Source organism: Falco peregrinus, chromosome Z (genome assembly GCF_023634155.1).
Source record: "Falco peregrinus isolate bFalPer1 chromosome Z, bFalPer1.pri, whole genome shotgun sequence".
Lineage (NCBI taxonomy): Eukaryota > Metazoa > Chordata > Aves > Falconiformes > Falconidae > Falco > Falco peregrinus.
The window spans coordinates 41897813-41923122 of record NC_073739.1 but is presented as its reverse complement, the minus strand read 5'-3'; the positions used below and the strand labels follow the sequence as shown (position 1 = coordinate 41923122).

General features: G+C 39.2%; 1 protein-coding gene across 2 annotated transcripts in view; it reads left to right on the top strand.

Annotated features, from left to right (window-relative positions):
• Positions 1 to 25310, top strand: part of NTRK2 (neurotrophic receptor tyrosine kinase 2) — a 210982-nt gene that overhangs the window by 59141 nt on the left and 126531 nt on the right. For both annotated transcript variants that reach the window (XM_055791270.1, XM_055791269.1), the window contains one exon: positions 1123 to 1222. In XM_055791270.1, coding sequence (XP_055647245.1) covers positions 1123 to 1222 — 100 coding nt within the window. The remainder of the gene's footprint in view (positions 1 to 1122; positions 1223 to 25310) is intronic.

Here is a 25310-nt window from a genome sequence, read left to right as displayed (position 1 = left end):
AGCTACCAGAACACTGGAGACATTACTGCGTTGTGATCAACACTCGGAAAAACAAGAAAATCTTTGGTACCCACTCCTGTCCTCCCCCCATTTTTTGAAAGAGTGAATCACACTTCAGTCCAAGTAAAATTACTAGTTTCATGCTTTTCCAAACAACTAATTTTTAAGCCTAAGACTTTGCTTCTGTTTTTAGCCGAGGAGAGCAACTATTTACGAAACAGACATCCAAGGTAATCTGAAGATTGTTGAATTCCAGTCCTGAAGTCAGCTCCTCCTTACAGTGAGGATGTGCTGCAATGAACTTTCAGTTTCTAATTGTATGTTTTTAAAACATAATTTCCTGTAGGTTTTTGATCAAATAATTTGCAGTAGATTAGTGTAAGTAGCTGAATTGGTGGGTCTCCTTCTTTGCTGCCTTGCCTCTCATGCTCTCGTGAGCTGAACTTTTTGAAACAGTTGGCTACTCTGTTTGATATTGCACATTCCTGCATCATTGACTCCGTAAAACAGTAGGCAATGGAGAGCATGTGTGTTAGTGAACCAGAGAGCAGATTATGAATTGGGACACTGTGCTAAAAAGCTGGGAGGGATCCTAGTCTTGCCTGATAACAGAATCAATGAATGTCTGATGTTGGAAGGGACCTCTGGAAACCCTCTGGTCCAATCCATCCTGCTTAAAACAGGGCCAGCATGGTTGCTCAGGGTTGCATCCACTTCTGTTTTTGATATCACCAGGGATGGAGACTCCACAGCCACTCCGGACAATCTGTACCAGTGTTCAGCCACCCTCACAGTAAAAAATTTTTTACTATGTGGTTTTCTTATGCATTTTTTTATGACATGCTGCTCTGCTCTAAGGGAAAGGGGTGATGTGCATTCCCTCTGACCTGACTTGAATGTGTTGAGTGTTGAAAAATTGTTCTCAGAGGTGTCTGAATCTCTGTTCTCTTCAGGATAGAAGAAACCTCAACAAGTGGCTCTTTTCTGTACTCTTTAACCTAAGTGTAAATGTTGAAATTAATTTCTTTACTGAAGTGCATTAATGTGAATGTGTGCTGAACGTCTTAGAAAGTAGCTCACGAGAACAAAATGAGCAGATCTGTTTGTGTCCTCTTTTTTTAGGTGTATGTTGTGGTGGGAATTGCAGCACTGGTGTGCACTGGCTTAGTAATAATGCTCATTATCCTGAAGTTTGGAAGGCACTCTAAGTTTGGGATGAAAGGTAAGCAGGGTTGTCTTTTTTCCAGAGTTGTTGTGGGTTGTATGAACTGATACTGTAGGCTTCTGCAGTAAGAGCAGTCAAAATAACTAGACTAAGTGCCATCAAATTTACTATTTCATTTATTCTTCAGGTAAGTAAGGGCAGTGGCAGATGTAGAGAGAGTGTAGAATTTTGGATAAAACTCTTCAACTTCTCTTTTTTTCTTATGACAAATCCCATTTCTATCCCTTCTGCTGCAAAGCCCCCTGGGACACCTCCTGGAGTAAAATATCACTTGAGTAGGTAGGAAGAGGATAGATACTGAGATGTATTCTGCTCTGAGTTTGATTACAACAATTTGATGGGAACCAATGTAAGAGGTACTTCAGACCATACTGCAACATTACGTTGTGATAGATGCAAAAAGAATCAATGACAAGTGCAGAAGGTGTGTTTGCAGTCAATCCTGTCATACTGTTGTCTTCTTGAAGGTGCATTTTCTTGAGCTTCTTTTTGTCTCTTGGGCTGGAGAGAGTGGCCAGTGCCCATGTCCCTGTAGAAAGGGGAAATCTCAGCCCTTCTGTTTATTAATTTGTTTATTTTGCAGCCAGATGGAGGTATGTGTAACATGGAGGTACCTGCAACAACTCTGTTACTGTAGTATTTTACTGGTACCATCAGTCTGTGTATGGAGGTGTGGGTGAAATTATATATAAAATAAAAAAAACCCGAAAAAAACCCACTTGCTGTCTGATTGGGAGGACTAAGTGCTTTGCTGTGTGCTAGAGGAGATGAACTTTTGCTCTTAAGATGTGTAGGTGAGGGTCTGTGGAGAGAGTGATAACTAATCTTTTGGTAGGGTCCTGTTAACCACGTCCTTCCTCTCAGCTGTGCTTATAACATAGTACCACGTGGATGTGTATTTGGTAACCCTTACTTGCTCTTGACAAGTGCTCTTTTCAGAGATCAGAGATATTTACTGTGTACTTTGCATTTCCATATTCTGTTTAGAGGAGAGTTCCTGGAATAAGTGACATTTGAGCCGACCAGAAACCTAGTTGGTACATATTAGCTAACTGGGATGGTCACCTTTTCTCTCACCTCCTTCTGATATGTCATAGTCTCTGCTCTTTGGGGTATCATTAAGATGATAGTCATTGTGAAATATACTTAATAGCACCATGGAGCCAGCAGAATAAAGCTGCAGAGTTTTGGCCAAAGTCTAGAAAAAACTTTCAGCGACTGAAAACAACAATTCAGCATGTCTGAACGAAATTTTGTGTCTGAAGCTTTCTGAATTGCATTTAGAGAGCTGAAGGGGGTGGAAGCTACGTGAGAAATGTCTTACATTAGCTCTTTAAAGCTGAATGCCTGTTAGGTTTTTCAAAATTTGCATTAAATATTTAAACACAACATTATTGGAGGAACTAGGAAGTAAACTCTACACTGAGGGAGAATGCACAGAGTTGCATTTGGTGTGGTAACTTAGGAAGTTACCTTACAGGAACCTCCTTACATGGTGATTGGTTTTTACTATCTTCAGGTACAATTTTTGTCACAAAAATAAAGCTCTTGCCTGATTAGTAAGTTTGACCTCAGTAGTTTTTTGTTGCAGAATTGATCATGTAGATCATATTTTACTAAGGATACACTTTTGGGGAAATGACTGTATGAAATTATGAAAAGGCAGCAACCTCACAGATTGTGTTTATTTTGTTCTTTAAATTTGACCAGTGATAGTTTGGAAGATCAGTAAAATGAGTTCATAGTTCAGTTACACTCCTTCAAAAATTAATGACAGGCATGCTGTGTGTGGTAATGGTGAAATGTCACTGTGAGCTACAAACAACCCTTGAGTGTTTCATTAGAAAGGAGTGTCCTTCAGTTGTCCCTGAAGTGAACCTCAGACTTCTCCAAAGTTTGCATTCACACCTGAGCTTCAGTCTGGATCAGTCCATAGCCCAAAGTCCCAGAAACGTTCTCTCCATTGTCATCATTGTTATTGAATTTATATTAAAGCAATATTTAAAGACCTGAGATTAGAACACCAAATCGATATGTAACACTCAGACTAATAATAAAATATTGCCTGCTCTGAAAAGCCTGCAGCATAAGTATTTATTAAGAATTCATAAATGAAGATAAACAACCTGGGGTGTTTGAGCATGAGGAAAATAAGGAAAAGGTGAAGAGAAATTCTTTGCCAGTAGTCTTTGATCAGTGTACTTTGGTTAATATACATTTAAAATGTGTATCATTGAAATTCTAAATAAAAGGATCAAGCCAGCTATGTGTGAACTCCTTGAGTCATTTGCCATTGAATTCAGTGGCATCGTGTTACAGTTTGTGGTTTAATAAACACTCTTAAAAGGGAAGTGGGAAGCAGTAAAATATCCAGATTGCCATTGAAAATATTTATAAAGCAAGATAAAGAAATTTTCATTTAAAATATTTACCAAAATATTACTGAATATTTTGTGTTCATAAGAAGGAACTTCCTGAGTTACATCAGGCAGAAATACACAAAAGACTGTGCTTCATTTTTCTGTTACCTTGTGAGAACACAACACAGTCACCTTAAACACCCTGTCATTAAATGTCTCCCCACCGAAAACAAAGTAGTCATTCAGTAACTGGAGCAGTCACACTGGCACTCAATGGTATTTTTCATATAACCATGTACATGGAAAAAATATTCCAATGAAAGTCAAAAAAAGAAATGTGTAAATGGGCAGTCCATACTGTGTCCCCCATGGGAGATGTCTTTATTTAAGGGATGAAATTTCACCCCATATGGGTTCACAGCAGGCATCTGCAGCTTCCTGAAGGCATTGTTTTACACCTCATATTTTAAATGCTATTTTAATCCCATCTTTTGCACAGGCATCACCTGCTCACTTCCTAGACTGAGTACTTCTGTGCTTAAAGAGCTAGAGTAAGGTTGGATTGTGGGACTGACAGATAGCATCTCCAGAAAGAGATGTGGAGCAGGTGTTTTGTGTCTGAGCTATGCTGCCACCAGAACTGCCCCTACCTGGAAGCACTGCACAGGCGGAAGGCTGCAGACATTGCCACAGAGCTCCCATGCCCCATTATCTTCTTTCCATTACTGTATTGAGCAGAAGACTCCAGTTTACATGACAGGGAGACCAGGTCCTCTGCGAGCTTCTACTACTTTGGCAGTACTGATCAATCTCTTATCAAAATCTGTTGAAGAGCTGTATAAAAATAACTTACCCTGTCTTTTGGTTTCTGACTTCAGTTTGTATATCTAAGGTGAGGAGACAACTTGGGATATGTTAATTTCACTCAGTTACCTGTCCAAATTGTAGTAATAGAGTGTTTTTGCAGGTAAGGAGGACAAGGAAAGTACTCTTTCACCACCAGTAACAAAAGGAAAACATGTTTGTGATGTTCTGGATTTTGGCTGAAGTTTCAGTTCTTGCCTTGCTTCTTTTCACTCTGTCTTTTACAGCTAGGGGAAGTAGCACGTTCTGATTATTAACTTCAGGGAGACTGTTAGTACAGAACTCATCTGTGACCTGTGCTAGAAGAGATTTTTAAATAGGGTTAGTACAAAAAACCAGTACTGTTCTTTCAACTTTGTGGATTAACTCTCCTGTTGTGCTAGACTTCCAGACTTTATAGCAAAATTCATCATAGTGAGTGGTGAAATATAATTCTATTTCTCTGCTTGTGTACATTTTAAACGCCTTTTTATACAGTTGTCTGTTGATAACAGCTTTGTGTGAAAAGCTGCTTTTTGTTGCTTGAATCTGGAGGTGAGGGGTTTAGACTCTTGGAAGATGCTGCAACATGAATGGTGAAAGCTTCAGTTAATTTCTTAAATGTATTAATTAACTTTTGTGAGTTGCTCTTATGAAACTCCTTGGCTTGCTTGCTTGCTTGCTGGAGGATGTGAAAGTGCTGATGGTGGGAATTCATTGAAGACTGCCAAGACAGCTCTTACCATTTTGTGTGTACATCTGACTCCATCTAACCAGCTTATGAAACTCTTAAGCTTCGTAAGAGCAGAGAGGGCAAGGGAAGGTTTGTTAACTCCCTGAGAGGATTTGTGGAAGAATAATTCTAGTCCTGTTTTATTCTACCTACCATATTGAAAAATAAATTTAAGCAACTAATTTAGCATAACCATCCCAATACATTGTTTGTGAACATTAGTATAGAAGCGTGCCACTAAGCATGAATGGAAATCTGGAGGAAACTGATGGAAGACAAATCAGTGGCTGAAGTTTGAAATAGCATAATTCAGTTAAAAGGATGAAGAGGTTTTTGCTGATTTGAACTGTAGTACATTTTAGCACAAGGTGTCCATATTCCAGCAACAAATCAGTATCCTTAGTACTCCTTGCTTGCTAGGAAAGCTGAGCAAGAGTATTACCACAGCTGCTCTGCTGTAGAGATAAATGGAGTTTCTGAAGGTTTTACCAAAGCCTGAAAGGAGTGAGAACCCACTCCTCCCCAAAGCAGCCCCTTCTGTCTTTGAAGAAGTTAACAAATAGAGTCTGACAGAAGTAGAAGGAAACATACGTGTACTTAATGCCTGTGGGGTGAGAGGGGTTTTTTTTAAATGTTTTTATGAAGTTTCTGTCACTGCTTTGAGCTATGTGCAGTAGTGTGAAGGTAAGGGAACAAACAGTCTGAAATTCCTATTGCACTTAAGCAGTGCCAGCTATCCTCATGTCTGTGGGCTTGAGTGTCATGCTTTGAAAGGTGCTTTGCTTTCCTTGAGTGCTCCCTGAGCTACCTACCATGCCTAAACATAAGTCCTGTCTGTGAATGCTTTGACCCTTTCGCGGTCTCTGAGGTCTGTGCAATTCAGGGAGCAGAAATTTGTCTTTTTTTGACCAGTTAATGAGATCATGTGGATTAACAAAAGATCCTTTGGGGACAAATACCCTAAAATACTACATTTCCTTCAAGCCCTTGCTAGCTGGCTGTTAGTATTTTGAGTGTAAGTTTAAAATTCGGATTATCAGTCAGGATGCTGTGCTTTTTCACCAAGCTGATTAGAATTTATGAACACACCCATGGATGTTGCCTGCCAAAGTCAAAACACGGTATTTTCTCCTACTTCTTAATAGCTTTTTCTCTCAAGTGATTTCTGTAACTTTTGTGCTGGGCTGTGAAATTTCTTGAAAACTTTTTAATTAAAAGCATTGGTTATTCCAACAGGAGGACATGGATAGTTGAGGAATAATTTTCCTTCCCAGTGCGTCATTTACTATTTTGTTTCTGTTCGTAAGCCTCTGTAACGTTTTGAGCGTTGGTCCAAAAGACAGTGCAGGAGAGGGCAGCTTGGAACTTGTCTTCAGTTGCAGCATATTTCTCAGTTGTCTAACCGTATTTTAGTTTAGGTAAGAAACACTGCGCAACTTCATGATAAAAGCCTTCTTACAAAGCAGTCTTGTCATTCTGACACAATGCATCCTTGATGACTTAAAATCTTTAACCTTCATTTACCCAGGTAAATGTATTTGCATGACTTTAAATAGAGTGCTGTCCAGGTAAGAGTGGAGTGCTTTACTGTTCTGTCTGAATGTGGCAGTTTATTGAGGCTTTTGCATATCCTTTTGGATGTAACTTCAGGACCAGTAGGAAAAATCTTTTCTGTCTTATTTATCTGTAAGCATATAGCAAATGGTCATTGTATTCTGTGCTTTAATACATTTTACTTGACTTGATGTTGTTGTGGGAGAGGGGGTGATTGCAAGGGACTTCAAAACAAGCCCTGCTTCATTCACATTGGTGATTGAAAAGGTCAGATTTTGGAGAGTTTAGATGACTATGAGTAGTCTGAAGTACTGATATGGGGAAAGGGAGATGTGTTCATTATTAGTTCATGCATTATCATGTCTTGCTTAAGCAATTGGGTTGCTTATATACTAGGAGAAGAATGAACTGCAGTAGAATAGTGGAGCTTTTACTCCTTTTGATTCTAAACCAAGCACAAAATAAAAGCTTTACCAAAGGACTGCAGTTTGACAAATAGGATCAAGTGTTCCAATTGATCTGCTGTAAACTTGCAGTTAGGGCTTCCTGGACAATTTTGCCTTATTTGCCAGTTAATTAAGAAGATCAGTTTGTAGCTTGGGAACGTGCTTATTGCTTGATCTTGCTCAAGTCACTGAAATCCTGAACTTTTTGAGTTTCTATTTGTACGATTTTGTGCTGTGTTGTACCTACCCGAATGCCAATTCTGTGGACGTTGATCCTTGAATGTCTTTATACTTTTAGACATTTCATTATTTAGTCAATGAGCAGAGTATAAAAGAGAGATTAATTCATGTGAGTCAGTGTCGTAAGGTAAGATGTAGAAAAAAACAAATGTGCGCAAATCCACAGTATTTTTAGTGAGTAGACATGTGAAGGCAAAGATGATATTGCTCATCTGAACCATACACAAGAAGCTATTTTTATTGTTTGACATTGGTATTCCAGTCCTTGCAGTCATGGGCAGATCATACAACTTGTCTGTCTCAGGTGCATCATTTGTATAATGGGGCCTGTAATAATATTTACTTACCACATGAACATTTGGAAGGCAGAGTTGTTAATGCTTCTAAGTACCTTACTCTGAAGAAGCCATTTGCTATAACTACTTCAAAGAATGAGAGTTTTTATGAACTATCTGTGAAAGTCATTTTATGTAAAGGATTTTATAAAGACTTTTAAATGTTTGAGCCACCATTCTCTTGAGTTCCAATAAAGAGGTGTCACTTAAAGCATTGTTTTGGGGCTTTGATGACCCTATTAGAACATACTGTTAGGCATTTCTATTTTTCCATTGTTACTATTTATATAAAGTTTGGTCTCTAGGTCTCAGCTTTCTATTTCTAACTGCTACTTTTCCTGAGTCTAATCCTAAAGTGCAAGATACAAGAGAGGAATGTAACTCTGGTTCTGTAGTAAGAATAAGACAGTGGATGACATAGCCCATATATAACAAAGGATTTAGGGAGACATCTCAAATCTGGGATTTGAGAAAAATTTGAGAAAAAAAAGCTGGGAAGTTTTTAATGATGAGGTCATGTGTTTGACCATGATCTCCTTTGGCTGCAAAATTCAAGTTCAGTTGTAATGACTGAGACACAAAAAGAGTTATTAACTTGTTGAGAGCTTTTATGATTCAGACTACTATACTGATGGATATTGTTAACATAGGAAAATTATCTGAGGCCTTGTGTCTGTTACTCGCAATAACATATGGAAAGCAAGTGTAAACAAGTATGTGTTGTATTCCACTCCACCTCCCCTCAAAAGAAGTATACAAGCACATGGTGGAATGAGGGAATACACAAGTATGTGATGTGTGTGAAGTGAGATGAACCAAAGAACAAGGGAGATGCTGCGTAGAGGACAGCTTAAGATGAAATGAAAAGAGACTGAAGAGAAATGAAACTAATAATGGATGCAGTGGAAATGAGGAGAGATGAAAATCACAGTTGCCAGGGCTGTACATTGATGTGGACCAATGCTCACAGGAGCACAGCTCCTAGATGAAGGTAATGGCAGAAAAATCAGTCTTAAAGGTATAACCTGCAGAGACCCAACCCTGTGTTCAGCCTACATCCACATTTGCTTCACAGGTCTTTATTTCACAGAGCCGAGAGCTTCTCTTTTAGTTTCCTGTGTGCAAAGGTTGAACATTTACCTGCTTTTGTATGAACTTTTGCCCATATGCAGATCATAATGTTTTAGGAATGCATTAGTTTGTGAGGGCAAATTGTGGTTTAGCCCTTGGAAAATTTTAGAGATAAATGAGACTGAATGTAGGAGGAAATACAAGGACAAGAGGAATAAGAGGTGGGAGAGAAGGTGGGTCATAATAATTAAATGTTTGCCTGTTAGCAGAGTGAGAGCAGGCCCAAAGATAGGTTGGAAGAAGTATTCAAATGTGGGGAGTGAATGGGAAGAAAGAAAAGGATCAAGGAATGGCAGAGCCAGCTTATGTTATTTATTTATTTATTTTTGAGTGGCCCCAGTTCTCCAGTATTTTAAGCACCATTTACTACAAAGTACGTATGTGATTGGTTGTGTTCACTATTTGAGGAAATGTAGAGGCTAGATGATGCTAGACAACTAGATGCTAAGACCTAAGCAGTTCTTGAACAACATAGGTGGGAACATGAATAATGGATAAATAGGAGGTATTCCTGGTAGAGATGAGGTCGGCTGTATGATCTTCAGTGAGGAAAAAGGCTGATATGGAAGTGGGTTATAGCAGGGGAGCTGTGAAAGGCTGCTCCTGGAGGCTGGCCAGTTTGTACTGACTTGCCACAGAACAGCTGAGGCTGGCAGGCACTCCTAGAGTGTCCAGCCCGGCCACCTGCAGGTTGCTCAAGGCAGTGGACAGCTAGGATTGAGTATCTCCAGGGATGGAGATTCTGCAGCCTCTATGGGCTATGTATGTCAATTGTGTGTTCACAATTACCGTTACATATTTATTTTTTTTTAACTTATGTTTAAATTAAATGTCCTTTATTTCAGTTTGTGCTCACTGCTGCTTGTCCTGTCACTGGACATGTAGACTTTTACTGCAGAGAAACAAGAAAAGGGTAAAGGTGGCATGTGGACAGACGCTTTCTGAGCTGTTCTGTGTTGCCTTTGAATACTGGCTTAATTAAGAAGACAGGGAAATGCTGAAAGGTTATAGCAGACCACATGCTATTTACAGTACTGCAGCATCTTTTTAAGGAAGATTATTTGGCTCAGGTATGTGAGTCTCAATTGAATAACACTACTGGAGTTTGCAAGTATTTGTTGCTTAGATCTTTGCCTCATGCCTTTTATAATACTTTTCAGATTTTATGTGTTTCCTTCCATTTGTATTCCGCAGCTTTCAAAGACTGTTGTAGGATTCCTCCTGTGACCAAGTTGCATTGATTTCTGTTACCAGCTCTGAAGTGTGAACTTTTTTCTTTCTTTTTTCCTGAGCTTGGGACAAACCCTGTACTTTTCCTGAATAGTAGATAATAAAATGACTCTGCTTCATAAGGTTCTGTTTTTAAATAGCTATCCATGTTAGCTGCTTATCAATTCTGTTAGCAGAAGCTGAGATCTCAGTATAGCTGTAGTGCCCTTTTTGTTTCATTCCTGTAAAAGAATTCAGTATTGAATTTTACACAACAGGGGAAGATTCACCATTGACTCAGAGCCTGACTGGCACAGAGCACTATGCTGTAATTCTCCTTGCAACTGTTGTCGTTTCTACTTACTGCAGTGGAGCCTGTGCCCTTTAAAGTAGTATAGACAGAATTACAAAAATGAAGACTTGTTTAAGTATGTTCCAGGCAAATGTGTGTGTCTAAGAAAGTCCCACAGACAAAAACTGCTTGGGGATTAAGCATGACTTTTACAGTTTCTGATGCTTATTTGAACTTTCCCCATATCAGGCAAACTCCTTCTTTGTTACTTGATTTTGCAAAAACACACAGGAGTAGCCTTTTGTCAACAGCTTCCTTCAGTGCCTCTGAAAATGCCTGTTTTGTTTGTACAGTCTCAGGGCATTGCACTCTCTGGATCTGAGTATTTGGAAGAAGCATCAGGAATAGACTTTTTTTGCCAGGTTCATGACGTTTCTTCTTTCAAAACGAACAGGAAGTGCTCTAAAGCCATTGTTGCAGCAATGTTGTTGCTGCTTAGGAAGAAATGGGGAAGTACAAAAATTCACAGGAATTTAGAAAAATTAATACGAAAGGTAGCCAAGCTGTTTGAATATCTACTAAAGGGAGTACTTCAGGTTTTATTTCAATTCTGGGCAAAAGTGCAAATAAGATTGTTATATTTGAATCAATGGACCCTTTTTATATCTCTTTTTCACACAGACCCATCGATGCATGTTTATCATCGCCCAGGATATCTATAACCTAGGAGCTGCTTTGTATATTAGCTGTTGACACAGCCCCATCACTGCAGCCTGTGAATTCTCCAAGGTGTTTTCTTTGTGGGTAACTGAACACACCTTTTCCAAGCAACTCATAGCTGTTCAGTTGTTCTCTTCCTGGAGATACTGTACCTCCCCAGTGCTTCCTCACTGGTATGATGTAAGTGTGCCTCTCTGCCTCATACTGGCCACTATTTTAGCCTTTCACATTTATTTACTTAAACCATCAGGGCTATATTCAGTCCTCAGCCTGGATGATAATCCAGTTTAAGAATCAAAATAATATATTACAAATAATGCCTTTTTTCCCCATAAATGAGTGACAAGGTGAAATGGGAATGGTCTCTGTTTTGAAATAGCTTTTTGTGCTGCCCTCAAAGCCCATTTTCTCCTAATACCTATTCTGTATCCTACATAAAAAACCCAGAACTGCCTTGTTAAACAAGAGTCACTCATTCTTTCATTTTGTATGAATAGACAGCAGCAGCAGCATCAATGTACCTCACAGATGTATTTCTTTTTCCACAATAGTCTCTGAACCAGAATTTCTTGACATCCTTGAATTTTTTAGAGAGAGCCATTGTAGTGTTCCCTCCCGCAACCTCTGGAGCTGCACTGTTATCTGTTCCTTTCCTATGGCGTGTGGGGATATGTACTAAGAGCAGCCCATGTTTTAGGCCTTCACCTGGCTCTGATGTAGTTGCTCATTTGTCGAATGTCTCTCACACTCTAGCTGCTCCAGAGGCAGATTAAAACTGGCAGTCAAATTCTGTGTTTGTGACTACCACCAGCTAAATGCTTCTGCCCACTACTATCCTCTTGGAGGTTTCCCATGAGCTCTCAGCCCTCAGTCACTTTGGAGAGCAGTAGATAGCCTCTCCTGCTGAATTTCTCTTTCTGTGCTCCTAAGTGCCAGCCTGCCAGGTAGGCGGGTATTGTAACTGCTTCTGATGGTGCCTGAAGCTTGTGCATTGCAGCTGCTCTTGCAACAGCCTCTCCCTGCATGCTCCAGGCAAACATTGATGCAGGCTATTCTGTTCCCATCAGAAGTCATGCAACCTGCCATGGCACAGTAAACCCCAGGTGCCCTGTGAGTGCAGGTTGTGAGACAGCTGAATGGCGCAGGTCGTGTTCCCTGCCCAGAAGCTGTGAGTTTGAATGATACAGCTATTAAGCATGAAGGCTTCCCTTTTGGCACATGAAATCTTTGAGCTGCAAAGGTATTCTGGATAAGTCTGACTATGTGATTGCTTTGTGCTTTTGGCCGCTGTCAGAGGCAACAGAGGCAGGACAACAGATGTGCAAGAGATGTTCATTTGGTTGGACCAACGTGGCTGTTCTTGCATTTTGTGCCTGGTGCACACAAGAAGGCTGGCAAGGGAGAGAAAGTTTCCTTCTGTCTGTCTCTTAAGCACTCTGTTGCTGTGGGAAGAATATAAAGTAAGTATACATGGCTTTATTTTAGCAAAGTAATAGTGTGGAATGTCTTATAGTTGATTTACATTGCAATTCACCAGTTTCACCAGGTGATATAGAATGAGTGCAGAAGAACCAGAGGAAACGTTATTCCTTTAGCTCCTTGGCAAAGCAGCCTATACCTGAGCCTTGCACATGGTGTATGCTACAGACCATGTGGCATGCACAGGAGGAGCATGATAGCAAACCAACAGAGAAACTGAGGAGCATTTATACTTTCAGGCTGTTGGACCATAGTGTCCTGAGGCCATGGAGAAGCCTGGATAGTTTGAACCCCTGGTTTTCCCTTTGGTGCATTTGGACGGTTCCTAAGCTCAGCTCAGAGTCTGTGGATTCCTGCAGGAACTGGAAGCATCTGTCTAGTTGCATCATTCGGGCCCAAATGTGCCAAAATTGGATTCTGAGGAGCTGATATTCCTGGGAGAAGAATGGGTCTGTCTTATTCTGCCTTCCTATACCTTTTTCCTACGGCAGCAATCCAGTAGGGTGCTGGTGTTGGCTGTGGCAGCTCTGGGCTGACAGTCATATCCTTGTCGTGCCAAAGGGAGAGGAATTCCTACTGTGTGTTTGCAGTCTTTATGCAGTTGGCTGTGACCCGTGTGCTTTTAAAAATGTTTGTACTATAATAGACATTCACTGTTAATCACAATGATATTACCTGGTATTTAAGTGCTTAGGTAATGCAGTGATGGTAACTTTGCAAACTTTGACTTGGCTCCCAGCAGCCAGGACAACATTTTTGCTAAGTACAAGCTGTGCTTCTACGAACAGGTTCTTTGATTGCATAAAGTATAAAGCTGAGCACTGTTCTCACTCACGACTACCTGTAGAAAAAGGTTGTTCATGTGGACTGTTGCATATACCAGCTGGCTTTGGAACTGTCATGTCCTTGCCACTGAGCTCCCATATTCTGTGCACACTAAATTTGTTGCTGTCTTTTATTACTTGCCTTTTAAGTAGAAGGCTTAGAGCTTCTGACTGTTTCCCAGTGCCTCTTCCAGCTGTCCTAACTCCAAGTTTACTTAAATTTTAATTAGATACTACATAGTTAGCTAGTTAGATACCCTGTCTTTTTCCAACTCATTTCATTGCAGCTAACTACTGATAACCTTCCTCCTCTGTTACAGTCATGAAAATGCATTCAGGACAGTGAGCAATATTATGGAAATGCTTTAACAGAAATGTTTTCTTTCAGTTCAACACCTTGGACACCAATTTGTTCTACTGCAGTGCGAGTGGAAGAAAAAAACAAAACTACCTCAGTTACAGTGGTGACTTCAGAATTCAGTATTTGTTAGTTACGTAGTCAGAGAGCTGTCTTAATGTTTAAAACTGAAATAGTATCCTTGCTAAGTGGGGGGATTTTGGAAAGGGGAGGAGGAAGTGAGCTGCATAGAATGGATCATTGGTATCTAAAAATGTTGGTGTGCTGGTGGCATTCTTCATTAAAAAAAAAAAACAAAACAACAAACTAACAAATGTCAGTGAGCCTTATGCTTTCTTACACAATGGCCACTTTATACTACTCTACCAGTAAATGAGTGTAGATGAGAACTGGACTCATTTAGATTGATGGCATTAGCATTTTTTTGGGGAGCGAAGTGCAGCAGGCAGAGTTCCTGTGGTTGGCTGTGTCAGCTTCCATGTGCATCTAGGAAAGTATATTAACATGGGAAACTAAATCCTCCCAGAGAATAAGTGGAACTTAATCTTGGCCTTTAGCTCCTCAGTTAACCTTGGCACTGTAACACACTGGGCTCTGGATGAGGAAGACATCTTAGAGTGGTTTTAAATAGGGGATGAAATATCAGTATTTTGCTGGAATACTGCTTCCAGCCAACATGGCAGGACTTAAAAAAAAGGTAACAAAGACCCCCAGCTAATAAGGTCTCTCCTGAAGCTGCTCTGGACAAGATATGGACCAAGACCAGTTCTCCTGGGTGAGTCTTATCTACAAAAAGGTTATGGAAGAGGGAGTTTAGGGAACTGAAATGTCAGAGGGTGCCCTTAGCTACACTTAAGATGTAACTGACTGCATTGGATACTGTGTGCAGAAAGCACAAAAGGTACAGCAAAAAGTATTTTGCTGATGTCAGTAAGAAAACTGCATGTGTCTAGTGGTAGGTGTGAACTCAGGTTGTAGCCTGAACTGATGAATCATTTTTACACAGACTGAGGGGTTCACATACATTCATGTTTGTGTTCCTGTATGCTTACACATTCCTGGTTTGGTGTATAGCCCATCAGCTGTAGACAGATAAATATCTTTCTACATGTGACTCAAAATAGTTTTCTGCTTTGTTTAACAGAACTTGATGGTGTTTATATATTTTTATTTGTCCAGTATAGTCATAGTTTAGTCACTTAAAAAACAAATTTTTGAAATACTTCATAGCTTCACTTCTTATGATTCATGTTTTGAAATTTGATTCTAGCTCTGACACTTTTTTGTTGTGTAATTTCACTAAAAAGCATCGCTAATCATGCAAAATAGTCTAAAATTTTAAAGATGTAAAAATAAGAAAACTGAATTTTGCATGATTTTGCATGATTCCTGCAGCCAGACTGAACAGATCCGGTGTTCCTTTTCTGCAAAGTCATGTTTTGTAGTTCTTTGTGTAGATTTTTGTCTGTCTTCAGCAGCCATACAGGTGGTTGAAGATTCCTTGTACTAGTGTCACCTTGACTACTACTTTGTGAAGAAAATTGTTTTCTTTTCTTGTTTCTGAGACTCGCTGTAAGGAATTCAAGGATCACTTTGTAAAGAAGTGTAGTATGTGGCAGCTTGAATTGACCAAGTAGTGTCAGCCACGAGTGGTGCAAAATTATAATCACAGAAGGTGAATGATATGTTGTGTAAGGGTAGTAGGAAATACAGTCATGGCTCAGGACTACACTGAGTAAGATCTTGGATATGCAGATCAGCAATATTGTAGCCAGAGAGCTGATGGCCCGATCAGGTAAACCACTTGCAATTCATTCAGTGAGCTCTGTGAGAAATACATGTAATAGTTTGAGAGACAGATGGGATTATGTTGTTGGGTTTTTTTTTTAAAAAAAAGGCAAGTTCAAAGCCTGCCTTCATTATGGGAGAAGCTGGGATAAGTGAGAAATTGTAGAGAAAAGAGGAGAGTGGTGAAAAAAAGACATGAGAGAAACCAGGAGGGGAAATCTTCAGGTCCAAGTAGAGAAGACTAGAGGAGATAAACAGGTAGGGAATTCCTTAAACTGTGATGGGGAAAAAGGAGAAGGTTGTAATATAGTTAAGGAAAACAGTCCTATATCTAAGGGAAAGCAAACCAAAGAAGGCAAAAATCACACCCTTTTCCTGTTTTGTGCTGAAAGGATTGATTGTATTCTGAGTGGAAAGAGAAGAGTAAGGAGGGATAATACAGGAGCCCGAAGTTCTGAAGAGGTTGCTGGGATTAAAGATACAATAGTTAATTATGATGAGGAAGGTGGGTTCTGTCAGTTGGAAGGATGACAGAAACAGGGATGATGTGATTTCTTGTCCACCTGGAGGAGGTCCCAATCTGGCTTCAAAAGGGTGGTCCCTGATGTCTGGAAAGGAGCAAAAAAATCAGTGGGAAAGTGAAGAAAGGAATGAATTGGTAACCCTATCTGATGAAAGCAAGAGAGAAGGCAGTGAAGGGGGCATGATTGAGAGCTGCAGAGAGTATCAGCTCTGACAAACTGATGAAGTGAGAGAAAGGCCAGATGATGTGTCCCAGAACAACAGTGTAAGAGTTTGTTCTAAATCCAGCCAGTATTGGGAATGCATCCTTTACAGGTATCTCGCAAAGTTTGCCAGGCCTAGTTAGTCACCATAACAGGGTCCAGGAGCTGCTCTGAGCTCTGTAGTGTGAAAGCTTGGGAAGCTGGTTTTTTCCCCTCTCTTAACTGCTGCCAACCTGAAATCAAGCTCTTGCATTCAGTGAACTGTATGGTCACAAGGGTGGTTTGTTAGTGTAGGATTTGACACCAGAAGGTATGTATGTTTCAAAATAATATGGAACCAGAGGAAGAAATCTGCTTCTGTTATGAAAGGTGTTCTGGTCCCCTCACTGAGTCTGCATAGTCATGAATTCCAGTGCACCTTTTAAAGCAAATAAAATGAAAATCAAAAAATATTTAAACCTCAACTTGGGATGAACGAAGGCCAGATAAGTGACACTGAAAATCAGACAGCCAGGGCCAGGAAATGTGCTTCACGTGCCACAGCCACTACAGGATCAAAGAGGTAGGAAGGTGACAAAGCTTGCTTTGCAAATCTCTGTGTAGTGGCACTGAGCCTGGCTTCTAGCCACCAGCCTGTATTGGCAAAGGTTTAATTAACTGGACCTGTGCTATTTGCATGTGGTCACAAGACTGGACAAAAGACTTTCTCTGGGTATTTCAAGGAATACAGTGAATTTGATTATGTGCAATATGTACAATTAAAATCAGGGATGCAAAAAAAAAAATGAGCCTTTCCCACCCACCATGTGCAAATAATTGTGTACACAGAAGCAGCTGACTAGAATGATGGATCAGCTCTGTCAAATCAATGGCTGGTTGTGTCATCGTGATGGGTGCTGCAGGGTTCAGCCAGCTGTGAGAGCAAACCTTGTTGCCCTAGCCTTGTTGCTGCTTCCTGTTGCTTTTTCAGCACCAGAAATACCATTGATGGATATAGGAGCTACCCGCTGGCGCAGAATAAGCACTTTGATAGACTCCACAGACATTGCATTTGTAGTGTGCATGGAAGAGGAGAATTTTGCCATTGGCCTGTAAATTACAGACTTGTGCATCGGATTGTATGCAGCTCATTTGTTAAAAATCATTCCAGGTCCTCTCTGATGTGAAGTGGCTGTAGTAGTTATAGCCAAGATTGTAAACTTTTTTTACAGAGGAATTTTCCACTGCATTTTATTTCTCCTTGATTTTCTATAAAGTCTAAGGAAGAGCTATGGGACTGAACAGGATTTCATAACCAAAAGTGGGAAGGTTTGTAGTTCTTTGAAACGTAAAGGCAACAAAATATTTAATAATGGTCCTTTGATTTGGAATATTCTTTTTCTGGTTTTATCAGAAAGAATTAGTTCATAGGCCTTATAGACCCCTGGATATGTCATTTAGATATTGTTCAGTTCATGGCACTGAAACACCTCATTGTTTATTACCTGCATCTTATGGAACAGACAGCAGTGGAGTGAAACTGTAAACTGAATAATAACATTATGAATTATTCTTCTCTTCCTGTATAGTACCATGTCCTTCCTGACATAAAGCTGTCCATCACCAAATTCTTGCTAAGCTTGCTGTGTGCTCATACTGCAGTTTTGGACTAAGTGAAAGACGCATTGGTTTCTGGCTTTGTTATAGTGTAGGTTTGCATGTTGTCCTTCATGTGTAGTCTGTCACTGTAATCCACAGCTCATCTCTTTCTCTCGTAATTAAATGAGTGTCCCTATCATTGCCTAGCACTCTTGTTCCTTACCTATGATCTTTTAATCATTTTTGGCTGTTTTTTCACTAGCATACAAAAATGTAAATTTTCACAGTGAGCAGAACTGTTATATTTCAGAGTGGAGGACAAAAGGGGTAATCTTTTGAGTGTGATTTTGCAGTATAGGATTTTTAATCATCTATTCACTTTGTCTAAGGTAATGGTTAGCATTTTGTTTTATGACATTAATTAAGTAAACATTAAGTATAGAAGCAGCACTGTTACTGTAGTGGTTTTTTATATCCTATTACTATAGAAGGTACCTGAATTTAATTCCAGTAGTAGTAATTCTTGCCTTTTGTCAATGTTACTGTATTGTCCTTGAAAAAGAAGATATTTCTAAGGAAGATTTCTAATATCTAGACAGTGGAAGTATTGGTAATTAAATAGGCAATTAAAGGGAATATAATCACATGGATATTTTGAAAATAGCCAACTGCCAGCCCAAGTGAAGTCACTGTCTTTGACAGCACAGAGTGTTCCTTTGTGCAGATACAGCCTGTAGACTTCTGCCAATGCACTGGTGCATTGTGGGGACAGAAATTGTTGCTTTATTCTTTCCTGTAGTGGACGGTAAACAGAAAAATCTTTTCATATTTGCACCTTGTTGGCAAAGCTTTCTTTGTTGAGCAGCATCACCTGGAAAGAAAATGTCTACAATCAATGATCATTTGGATGTTGGATGGTTTTCTACAAGTTCTCTTGGTTTGATCACATTCTAAAAAAACATCTCAGCCTAATAATTTTCCAATCTTTTAACATGATTGGTTTGTTTTATAAAGGCATTTTGAAATCAGAAAAGCAGTTCTGTAAACTAAATTATGACTTCTCTGTAGAAATACTTTAATAGTTAGAGAATGATTTGCAGTAGGACAGCTAGATGAGCCAAGACTGAAAGACGAGGCTTTCTTTGTGTTGCAGCAAGTAGCACAGTAGCTGGACTTACCCCCAAAAAAGTTATTGAAGACACTTCGTAGGAAAGGAGACTTTAGAAGAAGAACTGAAGAGTGTATGGTGGAAGGAGAATTCACTAAGAAGGAGGATGTAGTGAAATGTAAGATAAATAAGGAGAAAATTATACATCTTCCTGTGTCTCCTCTAGTGGTTGGCTTTCTGCTCCCCGTTCACGCTTCTATATTGGTTTAGTGCTAATTAATACAAAACAGCACTTATTTGGATTTTGTCCTGCCACACAAATTACAACTTTTCATATAATTTTATTAATTTTATTTAATTCTATTCTATGAGGAGTTTGGGGTTTTTTTAGCAAAATTTTCTCCTTTTTTAGGGCCAGATGGATATTCCTGTTAGAAGGTATGCTCAGCGGCCTTTCAATCCTAGGAAAGATCCAAATACTGGAAAATCATGTTCTGAATCAGTGGGTACTATTGAAAACCTAGGTAGTAGCACAGGCAGTCAACAGGATTTTTCAGTTGCTCACAGTAATGAACGTAATATGTATAAACACACACATATATATATTTTAAAATATATGTAATGTATTTGTTGTTATGTATTACATAGTCTGAAGTACACAAAAAGTGACAACTTTGAGTTGTTGCTTAGAGCTATTTCATGTTGTCTTGAATGAATTTGCAGTTTGTGTTCATGAATGGTTTGTAAATGTGCTGTTTTTGAGGAAGCCTGAAGAAAGATCCACTTGGATATGTAAAAAACTGGAGTTAGGAGCATGCTGTGGGAGCTCATTAATGATTCAGGATGGTTGGTTTCAGTTTCCCTTCCTTCCTTTCACAGGGCAAAATCTGATCAATACTTTTATTTCAAGGTCACAACTACTGCTTGGTCTCTGTCCTTCTCACAACCCCTGCCCAACCATAGTAGTGTTTCGGAGGATTTAGTTACTAGTTTAATCGAGGTTGTCATCAATAACTCTTAGCGTAGTCAGGCTTGGACAGAAAGCCATTATTATCGCAGGAGAGGGCTCTTCCCTGATCCAAGTACAGGGGTGCTGTGCTCGTGAATGGCTTTGTGTTGTGAAAGGGACTTTCCCCCTCCCTTCCTATGCCCTGTAATCCTGTGCCTTATGGACAGGAAAGCTGTGAAACAGTGGTATTGCATATCACAGATAACTTGATTTTGCAAGATTTGTAAAATAAGTGTTGAGTTTGACAAAATTAATTTTCTGTCTTTGTGAGGGAAAGGATGTTTCTACTGCATGGGTGATGGTGCTTCTTAATGTGTGTTGGCAATTTGTTTCCAGAACTGCAAGTGAAAGTTATATTTAAAAAAATACTAATAGAGCTTTTGTGACGGTTTTTTTTGGTACATTTTTTGGTAGATTTTTTTCCTTTATTTAGAAATCAGTTCAATGTAGACTAAGTAAACTTGCTACATACTCAACAACTAATTTCACTTCCTGAAGTTATATTGTAAATCCTAAGGGGAGTACCACATTAAATACTTTAATTGAAGGAAAGGAAAAAATGTGTTTGTTTCCTTTGTCCCTGTAAATAGCTTACCTGTTCTAAGAAGTATCATAAGTAGTCACTCAAAAACATAGAAGAATATCTTAATATCTTTTATTTGGAATTCTCTAAGAGTGTTCTCTCAGCCAAGCATTTTCTTTCTGAATAGGCTGTTGAAATACAGGTTTAATGCTTTGTCAAAAGGCAAGAAAGGCTGCTTATTCTTACATGCTTCAGTTTTCACGTAGATGTTGTATTGCTGAATAGGGTCTTCTGTAGTTTAGAAGTGATATTTAAGATCTCTTAACTTGAGTAGGATGAGCTGGATCTATTTGCAGAAGCTAAAAATGTTAGTCCAGTATGATTTTTATGTTGGCTGAAATACACTGAATAAAATTTAGGGCATTGTCTTTTCCTCCTCCTGCTTTTTAGGAAAATCTGGACAGGGTAAAGGTCTGAAGTCATGACAGAATTCAGAGTTATCATAGTAATTTCAGGAGCAAGTTCCTAGAGGTCAGCTTATTATGAACACAGTTAATCATGCTTTTTGAACACAGTGGATCCAAATTTGCTGTAGGTTGTAATCCCTTATCAGTCAAAGAATGTACACAGTTCACTTTGCTCATTCTACTGACATCATATTTAATATGGCTTAAATCAGTTTTATGTATATTCTATTAAGAGTAATAGAAAATCTATTTCTATTGCTTTTTTATGTGGGACTAGTACCTTTATGTTAATATAATTTCCAAGGAAAAAGCTGTTCAGTGACTCATGTGAAATATGTTGGAGGGAATTTGTATATACATACGTATAAATGTGCAGCTACACAGATTTTCAAGTATGATTTAAGTAGATTATTTAAGTTGACCCCTGCTATTTGGCTGGGGTTTGCTTTTACAGGTTTTTTATTTTTAGACATTTGTTCCTACATACATATGAATTCATAGTGTATGTCCAAGTCTGCTGGCCACAGATCTGTTGCCTTTGCATGTAAAAGTTCATTTTTCATGTTGCAAAGAGTACTTAACACTGATATCTGAAAACTCAGGTCAGAGAGGCTTAATTTGCAAATGTTGCAACTGTTTTGTTTGTGTTCATTGTGATGCCTTATACTGAACTATCTTGGACTAGAACAGGAGGAAACACGGAAACCTGTTGCTTTACTACATTGGTACCTCCTGTCTTATGGGAAGCAGCAAGGGAACACCAGGGTCTTGGGCACAACAGATGGCAACTTGCAGAAGCTTTAGGCAGTGCAAGCTGGTTAGAGGTTAATTTTGGTAGTGGGAGTAAGGAGTAGGGCCAGGTGCTGAACAAGCTGTTTTGATGTTAGGTCTTCTGAGGATTCTTTAATGCAGTGAATTACTGACTTGGCTGTTAGTGAGACACGTTTTTGTCTGTGTGTGATCCCCAGCAAAAGCAAAAGCCCCAGACAAAAATCGTAAACCTTGAGGCAAAAGAATACTCCATGCAGTATAACTAAGTATTGACCCTCGACTTCAGTGGATGCTATCTGTACATTAAGTTTGTGTTTGCAGGCCAAGGATATACAGCAAGAACTTGGCCAGTGACTGAAGAATATCTCCTCACTGCTTATCATAAAGCATGACACTACATTTTTTTCATAAGTGTTTTTAAGCTATGCATATATATATAGCTCTAAAACACATGTACAAGCTATATCTGGTACTGTCCAGTCCAAAAAATATCAGTTAATAGTGACAGCCCTCCTCATGGTATATATTGTTAACTGTGAAAAATGTGAACTGGGAACAATCTAGAAGTATCACAATGGATGTTTTGTCTCCTGCAGAGTAGGATGGAAAATGAAGCTATTGGTGAAGAAATAAATATAAAAGCAAGAGTAGAATTGGCAATTGCAAACCAAACCCTTGACAATTGCTTCAATGGTGATGCTTTCCATTCCAGTTCATGGTGAAATAAAAGGAGTTGGCCTGGTAGATCAAATATGGCTTTCATTACAAGACTGTAATGAAGGTGAGATAAAGCTATTCAGACTCCTCACCTATTAAAAGCAAAGACGGTATTGTTTTTAAATATACCTGGTGAATTTGCAGAATTATTTATTCTTAGAACAGATGCCATTATAAAATACTACATTTTTTTTCAGTTATATTTCTGGGATGTATCTATCCTGGTACATTTTTGGTCAAAAAAATATATATGCAATCAAAATTGTGAATAATTAATGATGCATGTTAGTTTCCCTTATGAATGTGGGAAGTCCCTTTTTGTGTAAATGTCAGGGCTTTGAACAGGGCGTGAAAGGGATTTTATGCTGTTGAAATATTTGGTAAATTGGAATGGACTAAATAACAGTGTGAAAATGTGATTTGCTGTCTTGTTTTGCTCAATACAAATACATTGTGAAGCAAATGGTAAGAATCTATTTGGTGTAAGCAAACCCAGCTGTATATCTAGGGAGAAGTCACAAATATCATGTTTAGAGAAGTGTCTTTAGATAAATGGGTTTTGGTTTTGGTTTTTAAGTTTGCTAACGTGTTTTCAATCATCATCTTATTTTCCAGTCCAGACAAGACAAAAAACACAGGAGCTCTCAAGTACCCGTTATAATATTTTTCAGACAGAATGTGAAAAATTGGTTTCTGTTCCATCAATATTGATTCATGGCACCAAGCCTAAGTAATTAGCACTGGCCAAATACTAGGCTTTTGTGTCCTACGTTAAGAAAATTTGTACAATTACTTTGAAAAGTATTCAAGTTGCAATAGTGGCATGCATTTCACATAACTGACTCACCTTTTCCATTGTACTTCAGGTAATGAGAAATAACTCAATTCTATATTACCTGTTAAGTGGTCTCCCTGGAGAGTAGGCACAGTATGTGGTTTGCATGTACTGTGTATTTTCACTCAGGTCTGGGGCAAAGTACAGCCCTGTTTGAGGCTACCATTATGCTATCAAAGTAAATAGGGCTAGAGTACATTCTCTGGCCCTTAAGGAAAGGCATAGATCATTTCCATATGTTTAAAACTCTCTTCTCCTCATATCTCAGATAAGATGGCCTCATACATACCATGTATTGTAAACAATTCCTGTCTTATGCTCTCCTTTGAACCATACTGGGACGTTGTCTGGGAGAATGCTATCTATCTTAGGCCAAAAGGGTACCTTAATTTAATCTAGATTAAATAGTTGTAGATCAAAAAGAATACATACCCTCAAGACTGGGCTTTGGCCTTTTTTTATTTACTGGCACAAGTGTGCCCTGAGCTTCTTTGTCTTTGAAGCCTTTAGCTTAGTAGATGGGCCTGGAAGCAACTAGTCTTGCACATCCCATTTACACTAAAGTGTTTTCAGCTTGTAAACTACTGTTTGGATCTTGTTGTGTGTCTTTTCCATTTCTGAATTCACACAATTACTCTACTAGGGTGGAGTCATTCAAGCTCTGGTTTGCAGTACACGTGCTCCAGGTAACTCTGAGTTTATTTTCTGGGAGGAAGTTGGGGAGGTGGGTGTGAGATGGGAACCTCATCTCATGAAAGGAAGGCTAGTGTAAGCCCCGATGCTGATTCTTTCTGTGGTGGCAGTACCACGAGTGGAGACCACCACTTTGGTCGGTGCTGACAGCATCGTGGTCAAAGCATTGCTGGGTTCCATGGACTCCTGACCTGCCATTGTTGGAGGCTGGGACCTCTTTGGTTTCTGGAGCCTGAAGGTAGGCAGTCATTCTGTTTGCCTCACCAAAGAAGAGCCAGGCATATTGGTTTGGCTATTTATTAATTGAAAAGGCAAGGGGATTTACCTATGAGGACTGAGGACTCTGGGTTTCTTAAACAGTGCCTTTAGGGGGGGTTGTCTCAAAGTAAAACATCAATCTTTTTTCTTTCAGAAGGAAAATCTCTTTCAAATGCATTTCAAGCATTTTGTTAACCTTGATATGGCTACAAGACCATTTTCTCTGTAGAAGAAGAGAAATTCAGAAGGCAGATCTTGGCAGTGTTACAGAAATAACTGAGCAAACATCATTCCTTTCTTACTTCTGTCCCTACAAAGTTATATGATAGTAATATGCTTGGGAGTGGTTTTCTTTGGTTGGATAACAGGACAGGAGTTTGTTCCACAGACACAGAGAGATAAAAGACATTTCTATTGCTGTTCACACAGCTTAGAAGGTTCTGTTCCTAGGGCGTCAGTGGCAGCAAACAGATAGGATTCAGTATACTGTGTGCCAGACGTGGATGAGAATCCCAGCAGCTCCAGTTGCAGGAACACAGTTTCAAATAAGAGAACAGACTTATTCATTTACTTGCTAATAGCCTCCCCTGGCAGTTATGGCAATGAGCAACGAAACATGGTATCCATTATAGACTGATGTCTAATTAATTTCATGTTAATTAAGTTTATAATTACATGGTGTCATTTAGTAAAATTCTTTACTTTCTCTGTAAAGTTGCTGAGTCTTCAGATAGGGCTCTTTGGCTGTAATTTAGGTACAATTAGACTTTCAAATATAGTATATGATTTTTTCTGTCAAAAAAGTGCTGTAAGAGGTAGCATTCATAAATACAGAGTGGCCACTTCCCTTATTCTCCAGACCGTTTTCCTCTCCCTTTCTTGGTGTGTGCTGTGAAGAGTGCTTCTTTGAATGGAGATCCATTTTGTGCCCGTGTAAAACTGAGAACAGAGTGAAGCAAACCAAGGCCAGACTGGAGGGAGGGCACATTGTTTTCACTTTGGCTCCAAGCAGCTGTGATTCAGGAGACTCAAACCGCTTCATTTAGTACTGTGTTGTGCAGTATTTTTCTTTAAAAATATCTCCATCTT